At 46.3% G+C, this 11,793-nt stretch overlaps 1 protein-coding gene across 2 annotated transcripts; it reads left to right on the top strand.

The window, feature by feature from the left end:
- Window positions 1–305: 305 nt before the first annotated feature.
- Window positions 306–9,547, top strand: LOC125487755 (extensin-like). 2 transcript variants are annotated; one of them, XM_048619967.1, is made up of 4 exons: window positions 306–419; window positions 4,086–4,142; window positions 5,843–5,926; window positions 7,502–9,547. In XM_048619967.1, exon 4 carries the CDS (start codon window positions 7,614–7,616, stop codon window positions 9,105–9,107), a length of 1,494 nt encoding a protein of 497 aa, XP_048475924.1. In that variant the 5' UTR covers window positions 306–419; window positions 4,086–4,142; window positions 5,843–5,926; window positions 7,502–7,613; the 3' UTR covers window positions 9,108–9,547. The 2 variants fall into 2 exon arrangements, with proteins under 2 accessions (XP_048475924.1, XP_048475925.1); XM_048619968.1 differs by lacking the exon at window positions 306–419 and having other exon boundaries at window positions 3,965–4,142.
- The last annotated feature ends 2,246 nt before the right edge of the window (window positions 9,548–11,793 follow it).

The following is an 11,793-nucleotide window of genomic DNA, read 5'->3' on the forward strand; positions in this document are numbered from 1 at the left end:
TTCCCCTGATAAAAGGTGCTGGAGAAAATCAGCAAGTCTGTCAGCATCTGTGAAGGCAGAAACTGTTAACATTTCAAATCCGCTACGCCTCTTTCTCGGAATATGAGGAGTTTTAAACAAGAGTCATACCAGACTTGAAACATTAATTCTGTTTCTCTCTCTACAGCTGCTACCAGACCTGCTGGGTTTCTCCAGCATTCTCTGTGTTGGTTTTATAAAATACTGCGTCATCCACAGTATTTTGTTTTTATTCGTTCCTCTGATGTTAACTTCCATTTTATTGTTCACACAGTTTATTTTGAAAGTGAAGACTCTGATCAACAGCTGTGGTAAGCTTCTGATACAACATCCTTGCAAGCATATCCAGTGTTGAAAAAGACTGTTTTTGCTGGAAGACAACTCTCTCACAAGCACACGCTGTTAGTCAGATCTTTTATTTATCTGACGCTCAAAAAAGTTGAGGTCTTGCCCTCTAAGCTGCTGCAAGTGCAAAGGGACATTTGGGAAACTTGAGGATGTCTGAAACTGTCTGTGATTCAGCGGATAGCGCTTCTAACTCCGGGTCAGACCAGACCTCGAGAATCGACGGTGCACAGGGAGTGCTGCACTGTCAGAGGTGCCACATATCAGGAGAGATGTTAAACAACCAGCTCTGCTTGGGCACTAAAGATTCCTCAGTGCCAATTAGAAGGAAAGCAGGGAGGAGATCCCCAGCAGAATACAAATGGAAAGTGCTGCAGGAAGCCCAGCACAGTGGCTCAGTGGTTAGCGCTGCTGCCTCAGCGCCAGGGACCCAGATTCGATTCCACCCTCGGTCGACTGTCTGTGTGGAGTTTCCATGTTCTCCCTGTGTCTGCGTGGGTTTCCTCTGGGTTCTCTGATTTCCTCCCACAGCACAAAGATGTGCTCCCATTTACTCTTGAAAAGGGGAATATTAACCACTCCTTTGAGTAATAATTCTATTAGGTTAGGTGGATTGGCCACGGGCGTTGCAGGGATGGGGGTGGGAGGGGGGGTTGTAGGCCTAGATAGGCTGCTCTCTGGAGAGTCAGTGTGGACTTGATGGGCCAAGTGGCCTGCTACCACACTGTAGGGATTCTATGATTCTAAGTCAGGCAGCATCTTTCCTAAGCGCTTCGTGTTTTTATTTCAGATCTCCAGCATCCACAGCATTTTGTTTTTATTTGAGTTATCCCTGGTGTCCTGTGGCCAATATTGATCCCTCAGTCAACATCACAAAAACAGATTATGTGGTCATTATTACATTGCTGTTTGTAGGAGCTCGCTGTGTGCAAATAAGCTGCTAATACAACATTACTCTGTTGGCTGAGGAAGCACATTAGGACATCCTGGGCTAATGGAAGGTGATATTTAAATACAAGTCTCGCTTTTTGTTCTTTCTGACCTCCTTAAACAATGCGATTTGAGGACTGAGAAAGAAAGACAGAAAGAAGGAAAACTTTGCATTAGAGAAAGAGCGATAAAGAGAGGGAAAGAAAGATTGGATGGAGAGAGAGTGAAAAAAGCTACAAAGGAACAGTAAGAAAACAAGATTATACTTTTAGATGTTTTAAATCTTTCAGGATCTACAGTTGGTGGAATGATCCTATACAGATTAAACTGTTCACTCTTCAGACCAGGAGGGGTTGACGTGTTTTGAACTAGCAGTTATCATTGTTACAAGGCCTGATTTCCTGCAAGGACTTTAGTGGGGTATCAACATGCAAATCCAACAAAACTTTGAACAGTAGAATGGAATCCTTCACATCCACCTGAGAGAGTAAATGCGGCCTATGTTAATCTCATCTGAAATCCATACCTATCCAGAGTTTACAAGAATGAGAGATGATCTCATTAAAACTTAAGATTCGAGGGGTCTTCACAGGATAGATATTGAGAGGATGTTTCCTGTTATGCAGGAATCTAGACATTTCGAGGGGAGGGCACAGTTTTAAAATGAGGGATATCCCATTTTAGAGGGTCCCGATAAGGAGATTTTTTTCTTTCTGAGGTCTTTAGTATTTGGCATTCTGTCTGCCAGTGAGCAGCAGATTTATTCAAGGCTGCCTTAGCCAGATTTCTGATTGAAGAGGGAGTCAGGGATTATAGCCAGCAAGGTGGAGTTGGGACCATGATCAGATCAGTCATGGTCTTGCCAAATGATATAGCAGGCTTGATGGCCTGCCCATTACATTCTTAAGAGCACATCTTCAGTTTTGCACTGACAGTCTGCCTGGATTACCTGAGTTTGGTGTAGGAATTAAACCTGCAAACTCCTGACTGAAGAGGCCAGCTGACCTCTTATCTGTGCTGCTAAAATAGCACTACGGACTGCAATACAAATATAATCAACTCATCTCAAAGACTCACGTTTTCCATTTCTCGGCATTGCTGGTTCAAGAACTGATGCCATGCTGAATTACTTGCCAATTCCCACCAGTTTTAGAGCAGCACCGTAGCTCAGTGGTTAGCACTGCTGCCTCACAGCGGCAGGACCTAGGTTCGATTCCACCCTCAGTTCGGAGTTTGCACATTCTCTCGGTGTCTGCATGGGTTTCCTTCCGGATGCTCTGGTTTCCTCCCACAGTCCAAAGATGTGCAGGTTAGGATAGGCTGGCCATGCTAAATTGCCCGTGGTGTGCAGGGATGTGTAGGTTAGGTTGATTGGCCATTAAAATGCCTGGTTACAGGGACTGGGTGGGATATTCTTCGAAGGGTCAGTGTGGACACTATGGGCCCAATGGCCTGCTTCCACACTGTAGGGATTCTATGATTCAGTTTAAATCACAAATGAGGAACATCTCCTGATGACTCATTGGCTCACAGCAAGCAGTAGTCGAACCACACAATCAAGATCGGCAAAGATCCCAGCTTTAAAGATCATTATTCAGCGCACACCCAATCTTCCATACATTGGGGGTCAACGTCAGCTTCAGTTTGAGATTGCCACAGTGGCGTTGCCCCAACCACTCACTTCCTTTTATTTGCAACCTGCTGCAGACCCTCACTGCACTTCTCCAACTCACCCCCTCAACCATCTTCTATTCCCAGCACTGGTGGCCGTGCCATCAGTTGCCCGAGTCCTAAACTCTGGAATTCTTTCCCGTAAAACTCTCAGCCATGCTCTGTCCTTTAGGACACTCCTTAAAATTTAGCACCTTGGTCACCAGTCCCTTTGTTCTTCTTATGTCAGATGTTATTTTGATAACACTTTTTGAAGACACTTTGATAGGTTAATGGTGAGGTGATGGTGCAGCAACATTGATACTAGACTAGAGGTCCCAGATTTGAATCCCATAGGGTTAAAAGCTTAAAACATTTGAAACAAAACCTGCAGTTAAGGACTAATAGTGACTGTGAAATCATTGTTGTGAGTTATTGTTTTGGGTGGCACGGTGGCTCAGTGATTAGCACTGCTGCCTCACAGCACAAGGGACTAGGTTTGATTCTGCACTTGGGCGACTGTCTGTGATTCTCCCTGTGTCTGCGAGGGTTTCCTGTGGGTGCTCCAGTTTCCTCCCACAGTCCAAGGATGTGAAGGCTAAATGGATTAGCCATGGGAAATGGAGAGTTACAGGGAGAGGGTAAGGGGCAGTCTGCGTGAGCTGCTCATCAGAGGGTCGGTGTGGACTCAATGAGCTGAATGGCCAGCTTTTCCACACTGTAAGGATTCTATGATATGATTCTGTGAAATGCCCTTCAGGGAAGGAAACCTGCTCTAGGCTATATGTGACTTGAGACCCACAGCAAAGTGGTTAAATCCTAACTGGTGATTAAGATGGGTTGATAAGTGATTGTCACATTGCAACTACAATTTTTTTTTGGAAAAGGTACTTTATAAATGAAAACTGTCATTGTTTTGCATTCTTCTCAGTCAAATACCTCATGAATGCCAAAAACCCGTCTTGGACTTGATGGGCTGAATGGACTCCATCAGAGCATAATGGATGCCTGAGCTCACGCACAAAGGGTGGAAGTCTTTGATGATGTGAAACATCAGTATGAGGCCTTAGTCATGGTGTAAGTTGTTATTGCGAGTACAAATGATTTTGATAAAAAGGTCCAATATTTGTTTTGATTCTTAGGCAAGAAGACAAGAGATGCAGTCACCCAAGTCTCGGCAACCAGACTTTGTTCTTCATGTAAGTTGAAACTAATTCTTTGGTGTCGTCCAAGTGACACAGTGCACTGATGTAACGGAGTGGTTGGCTAAATAGTCCCTCCAAGTGATCACTTCCCAATTGAAGTCTCTTTGGTGTCTGGTTGGTCTGAATGAGCTGTGCCCCATTCTCAGCCTCTGTAGAGTTCGACCGAGGGTGACTGCTCCTAGTGGCGCTCAAGGGGGTAAAATCATATTGTCAGGATAAGGAGATGGTGTTTCAAAAGGATATATACTTGGAAAGGAAAGGTCATGCAATATGGGGGACAGAAGGGGATTGGGAATAATCAGACAGCTTCCAAAGAACTGGTACCAGCACATGATGGGCCAAGTGGCCTCTGCTGGTACCTTATCAATGTATTTATACAAATGGTGAACGGCGTGGTGGCTCAGTGGTTAGCACTGCTGCCTCACAGCATCAGGGACACGGTCTCAATTCCACCCTCGGGCGATTGCCTGTGTGGAATTTGCTTGTTCTCCCCATGTCTGCATGGGTTTCCTCTGGATGCTCTGGTTTCCTTCCACTGTCCAAGGATGAGCCGCGGGAAGTGCAGGGTTACAGTTAGGATGGGATGCTCTTCAGAGCATCAGTGTAGATGTGATGGGCTGAATGGCCCGCTCCCACACTGTAGGGATTCTAGGATTCACATTGGGGACAAGGAGGAGGTAACCATTTGCATACAGTAACAAAGACAGCAGATTCTGGCCTCTTAAGTGGAGATATTGAAGGTCTTCTTGTCTAGGGCTCACAGAAGGCCCTACATGGAGTAAACCCACTGATATGCTTCTAAAGGTTTGAAGAGACTGTACACAGTGCCCGTGGGGTAGAGATGATCTCAGTCAATGGGGCTGTAGGCTGATGTTCCCAGCAAGCTGCAGGGCCACACAATGCTCTGGAATGAGCCACTCACTACCTTTACGACAGGCACCTCCCCTGACTGCACACCTTTCAGTGCAGTGAGATAAAGGGAAGATGGCTGAAGGCATGGCTGACAATACCGGAGTATAGTGACGGAGAGAATAGGGGCCCAGAAGAATAGAGAATTCAAGGAAAGATGCAGAACAGAGTGGGGGAGGAGGTCAGGGCTCTAATCTTGGAACCTCCCAGATGGCTGCCTACTGGACCTCTTCGCACCTTTTTACTTCCTGTCTAACATCCTTCGGTCTTCAATGCTGAGCACAATTTAGCCCAAGCTATTACAGAATCATAGAGATGTACAGCACAGACACAGACCTTTCAGTCCAACTTGTCTGTGCCGACCAGGTACCCTAATTAATCTAGTCCCTTTTGCCAGTATTTGGCCCATATCCCTCTAAACCTGTTCCATTCATGTACCCATTCAGATGCCTTTTAAATGTTGTAATTGTACCCGCCTCCACCACTTCCTCTGGCAGCTCATTCCATACACAGCGCCACCCACTGCATGAAAAAGTTGCCCCTTTGGTCTCTTTTAAATCTTTCCCCTCTCACCTTCAACTACGCCTTCTAATTTTGGACGCCCCTACCTTGCGGAAAAAGATCTTGGGCTATTCACCCTATGCGTGCCTATTCACCCTGTCATTCACCCTATTAAGCTCAAGCTCAAACACCTCTCCTGATCCTGTTTCCTCTAAACTTTCCTCTCAACCTTTGGAACTCTGCTGAAACTTGACTTTCCGCCTCTTTTGTTCCTCTTCCCTCAGGACTGCGTGGCTGCACTAAATTCCACTAAAAGAGACTCGACTGGTGTGACTCTGCTCTGCTATTCATTCGCCTCAAGTTTTAAGGTAGCCTTTTCCCACCCTGTCCAGTGTTCCCCGCTCTGGCAATCCCCTTCTCATGTTGCACAAAGCTCAAAAAGGCAGCCCACCACCACCACCTTCTCCAGGGCATGGACAATAAACACTGTCGTCCAGCGACATCCATGTCCCACTAACAAATACTATACAAACAAATCCATCTACATATCAACTGTGCTGAGCTGCCTAGCATCTGATTGCCCATTAGTGCATGAAGGGTTCCTCACTTTCTGGGGTCTTACGGTGATGTCTGATTGTCTGTGTTGCGAACTCACTGGAGCAGTGCACTGCAAATCAAACTCCATCATCCCTGCCGTCGTTACAAATTTGATCAAATCACTGACGCGACCAATTTTACCTAACTGTCTATTTTAGGTTAAAAGAACGCAGGGTTTTTTCCATTAACAAGAAAAAAAAACCCTTTTTAACCAATGTCGAAAAAAAGACATTAAAAGAAATGAAGAACTGTGGATGATAGAGATCTGAAACAAATAGTTTCGTCAGCAAAATACAGACAAGTTGAATTGGTGATTGATAACTTAAACTTCCTTAAAGATCGCTTACATCTACAGACACACAAAGACATAAAACAAGATGCAAGCATTTTAGGTGGCGAAGATAAAAAAAAAGTCAAAAGGACTGTCCTGGCACTAGGCTGGATCAGAGATATCAATCAGTTGTTTCCTATTGGCTGTGTTTTGACTCCTTCCAATTCTTGGCTAATGATGTGAGGTTTTGAAAACACCACTTCTCAGTCTTTCATTCACTGGGTTAGTATCCGCCCTTCCAGTGCCTCTGAAGCTGCTTTTTCCCTTTTTCTTCCAGCTTTGCAGAGAGAACAACTTGCAGAGAAAGATGAGGGAGAATAGTTAGTTGCTAGGGATTTTTTTCTACTTCTCCAAACAGAATCTGAGAGAGGGAGAGAGAGAGTTGAACACTTAGCCTGGAAGTTTCTGCTGTACTGTTACATTATAAAGCTGGTGCCATCTGCTCGGGAATCAATCAAGTGGTTGTTACTATGCTGAGTTCTCCTGACCCCACGCAACTGGTCCTCAAACTGTCTCTCCACAAAATTATCCTGAACACCCACACAGGCAAGGCCATTCTATCTGGAATGGTCTCCCACAACATTGCAGATACACTTACTATATGTTCCAGTAAACTGTTTGTAAAACTGCAAACGTATTACCCAGTTTCCTTGGTTTAAAGCAGTATCTTCCCATTTTTAATCTACCTTCTAGAAGGACAATGGCAACAAGCACAACGGCACACCACCACCTTTAAATTTCACCCCCAAGTCACGGGCCATCCTGACATGTAGATGTATTGCTGTTCCTTCAGTGTTGCTGGGTTAAAATCCTGGGACTCCCTCCCTAATTGGACTGTATAGGTGACCCTGCACCACATGGACTGTAGCAGTTCAAGGCAGCAGCTCATCTCCACCTTTTCAAGGGGCAATTGGGGACGAGCAATAAAACGTTGGCCTAGCTAACCCTGTGTATGCACCAAAATAAATTTAGATTTTCAGCGATACCTTTAATGTCATCTTTGCTTAATTCTCAGGTGCCAATGAGAAAACAGCAGTCCCATGGTCAGGTGTATTCTGCTCCAATGTAAATAAGTTCAAACAGAAGAACGTATCCCATATAAATTAGTAAGTGCAACTGTTGAAGCAATGCATGGTTCAGAGGACGAACCCCGCCCTGCCAATCCACATTTAGGCAGTTGCTTTGTGAAGCACCAACAGGCAAATTCTAACGACTTCAGGAAAGAGGTCGCCCCCCTCCAGCTCTCCGAGGAGAGCCACCAAATGCCCGCCCTCGAGTTGGATCAAGGCCTGGGGCTGACTGCAACTTTGTGTGAGGACAGACCACGAGACAGCCCCGACTCCAGAGCAACCAGGCTCAGGACTCCCCGGATTGCTAACTCCTGCCCCGCTTCGGGAACGGGCTGCAACTCGGAAGGCTGCCAAAACCGGGCGGTGTTTCCGCGCATGGACCCTCCTGAGCCCTGCCTACGACACAGACACCAACACCAACACCAACACCACCATCACCACCACCAACACCAACGGGCTCGCAGCGTCTCTTTTTGCGATGTGCCCCTCGAGTGGCCGGTCACTCATTCGACCAGGAGCCTGAAGTCAACCCAGTGCCAGTCAAAAAGTGTTGCGGAGGGTCACTCTGAATCCTGCCAGCCTGGCAGCCCCTGTAGCTCAGTGAGGCAAGCTAAAGTTTCTCATTCCCATTCCATCTCTTTACCAGTCAGCCTGGTGAAACCAGCCCAGCCTCTCAGTCCCCACAGGCAAAACAAAGCAGCACACTGTCACTTTAGCCCGGACCCTGCCCGGTGTTCTAATGCCCCATCACACTCTAGCCCTTGCCCGGTAACACGCACAGTCCCACCTCACTCCTACCACCCTATGTCTAGACACATTGATGCCCCCCGATCTAGCCCCGTTCCAGTGCGGCATGCCGAAACGCCTCCGGCCCCCTTTAGCCCCGCTGCCGTTCGATACCCCGAGCCAACCCACTCTCGTTTGACCCCGGACACTGCGCGGTGCCCCAACACGTCGCACTCTCACTCCGGCCCTGCCCCGTTGAGGCATGAGCAAACACTTCAGCCTCATCTCAGTCCTCCCCCGGTCCGCTGTGCCAACAAATCCCACTGTCACTCTAACTCCGGGAGCCCGAGGCTGTGCCGCTCCCATCTCAGCCCTGACTCTGCCAGGTGCGGAAACACGTCGCATTCTCACTCCATGCCCACCCTGATAAAGCACACAGAAACTCCCGGCATCCCCTCCAGCCCTTGCCCCAAAAAGCACAGCCAGCCCCCCCGGTGCCACTTACCCCGAGATTCGGTGCGATGCGCCAATGCCTCACATTTTCACTCGGACTTCTGCCCGACCAGGCTCTATGAACCGCCTCAGTCTCCCACAATCCCGGGCCCGGTAAGGCACGTTGCCTTACCTCACTCCCAACCTGTCTCAGCCTCAGCAAGGTGTGCAAACACGTCCCACTCCCACTCAGCACCAGCTCCGACCAAGGGAATGCCAGTGCACCAATCCAATCCCAGTCAGGATGCAGCCAAGCAAACGCAGAGACCCCAGACTGCCTTCAGCCTGATTCCAATAGGAGGTGCTAAAAGTGGTGACAGTCAAGTACGCTAACAGAATCCATCACCCAGTGCTGAACTCTTTGGAAAACCTGATTTCAAAGATGCCAAACTGGTCCAGTCTCACACATCTGTATCATCCGATCCTCAACCTGAACTCAACTTGTCGCGCCATTTGTCTCATGCACTTTTATTAGTGACCTTCCAAGTCCAGGGATTAGCTTTGGGTCAACTTGGGATTCGGAGGTCAGCAAGAATTGATGAGTAGAGAGGTGACCTTGCTGATCTTCAATTGCTTCACTGGCGGAAATCTCAGCCTTTCAAACTTTTTTTTTCCAACACCAGAGTTTTCATTACCTTCTCAGTCTTATTGCCTGTCAAAAGAAAATTGGAGATGATTCTACCTCTTTAAAACCCCATGGGGCACACTTGATCAGTTATTTTACCACATCTCAAAATGTAGTCACACTAATAAAGGCAGAGTGGAAAACGCTACCTTTTGTGTCTTCATATTGTTATGGACCAGACCAAACCCCCTCAAACTATTCAGAAGATAGTCTAGTCCCTAACTTTATAATATTTTAAAGGTAATTGTAAGGTGTTGCATTCCAGATGCAATTTGATTGGTCAAACAATCGGATTTAAAGCAAAACTCACTTTATTCATCCAAAACAGTTAAAATACAACAGGAGAAATAAGGAATTGGAATCTTTTAACTCTACTGGAAAACTTAACAGAATAATGGATACAGGAACTATTACTAATTAACCATTCCAATATAGCAACATCCATAATCACACCCTTGGCAAAGGCAAATTCAGAAAACATATTATCTCTTTGAGCCTGCTTCACCATTCTATGAGATCACAGCTGATCTGATTACTCCTGCCTGCCCCTGATAATCTTTCACCCGTTTGCTTAATGGAAAGACATCTAACACTTAAAAATATTCAAGGACTCTGCCTCCACCACAGTTTGAGGAAGTGAGTTCCAAAGACTCAGGACCTTTTGTGAGAAAAAAAATTCACCTCATCTCTGCCTTGAATGAGCAATCCCTGATTTGTAAACAGTGGCCCCTAGTTCCAGATTCTCTCACAACAGGGAGCGTCCTCCCCACATCCATCGTGTCAAGCCACTTCTGGATCTTACACGTTCCAATCAAGTCACCGCTTAGTCTTTTAAATGCCTACAGTCTGCCCATCGTTCTTCATAATCTAGTAAAGGAACTGCGGAAGGCTATTTAGCCCACTAAGTCTGTTCCACCATTCAACGAGATCGTGGCTTATCTGTAATCTTTCTCCATATACCTGTCTTGGTCCTATTGCCATTTTTTTTGGTTAATAAATGTGTCAACCTCAGTCATAAAATTAACAATTGATTAATTGCCATTTGTGGAAGACAGTGCAAATCTTCATGACCTTTTGTGTGTAGAGGTGTTTCCTAGCGTCACTCCTGCAGGGTGTGGCTCCAATATTTAGACTTTGCCACCTAGTACAAGGTTTCCCAACCAGCAGAAATAGTTTGTCTCCCCTACACGTTTCTCCAATTTCTTGAAAACTTTGATCAAGTCACCCCTTAATCTTCTAAATTCTAGGGAACACAGCTTTGAACCTTGTTTATTCTCCATTTAATTTTTCCAGATTAGCAAATAATTATATCGTTCAACTGCATCTTCTCCTTATATACCTAAATCTAACCTTCTCTTCCATCGTTCAATTTCATCATCCTCCCATCCTTCAATCCCATCTTCTCCCCATCCCTGAATCTTACATCTTCCCTATCCCTCAATCTCACTTCTTCCCCATCCTTCACATCCACCTTCCTCCTTATCCTTCAACCCCACCATCTCCTCCCCATCAATCTTACATTCTCCTCATTCGTCAGTCCCACCTACTCTCCCGAATCCCTCAATCTCACTTATTCCCCCATCAATCCCAATTTCTCCCCATCCCTCAATCCCACCTTCTCCTCCTATCCCTCAGTCTCACATTCTTTCCATTTGTCAATCCCATTTACTCCTCTATCCCTCAATCTCAATTCTTTCGCCTATCTCTCAATCCCATTTCCTGTCCCTATCCCTATAACCCACTTTCTGATCCTATCTCTCAATCCCATTTTCTGTCCCATCCCTCAATCATGTCTTCCCTCATCACTCAATTCCACTTCCTCCACCTCTCCCTCATCCCACTTTCTGATTCTATCCCTCAATCCAACTTCTTCCACCTTTCCCTCAATCCTACTACCTCCACCTTTCCCTCAATCCCACTTCCTGATCCTATTCCCAATTCCCCTTCCTCCACCTCTCCCTCAATACCACTTTCTGATCCTATCCCAAACCCACTTTCTGCTCCTTTTGCTCAAACCCACTTTCTGCCCCATCCCGCAATCTCACCTACCCACCAGGAATGCAGGTGGCAGGGGAGTAAATATTTAGAATTGGGTTTATTGTCACTTGTACTCAGTTACAAAAGAACGGGAGTACAATGAAAAGTGTACAATGTCACCAGCAAATGGTGCCATTTTAGGTACAAAGTACCAAGGTACAAATGGGATAACAAGGTGTAGAGCTGGATGAACACAGCAGGCCAAGCAGCATCAGAGGAGCAGGAAGGTTAACATTTCGGGCCTAGACCCTTCTTCAGAAGGGTCTAGGCCCGAAACGTCAGCCTTCCTGCTCCTCTGATGCTGCTTGCCCCTGCTGTGTTCATCCAGCTCTACACCTTGTTATCTCAGATTCTCCA

This window comes from Rhincodon typus, chromosome 45, assembly GCF_021869965.1.
Source record: "Rhincodon typus isolate 14 chromosome 45, sRhiTyp1.1, whole genome shotgun sequence".
NCBI classification, from domain to species: Eukaryota; Metazoa; Chordata; class Chondrichthyes; order Orectolobiformes; family Rhincodontidae; genus Rhincodon; species Rhincodon typus.

Bases quoted from the DNA above. Each gene is read 5' to 3' on its own strand.
- LOC125487755 (XM_048619967.1), top strand. From the start codon at position 7,614: ATGCATGGTTCAGAGGACGAACCCCGCCCTGCCAATCCACATTTAGGC.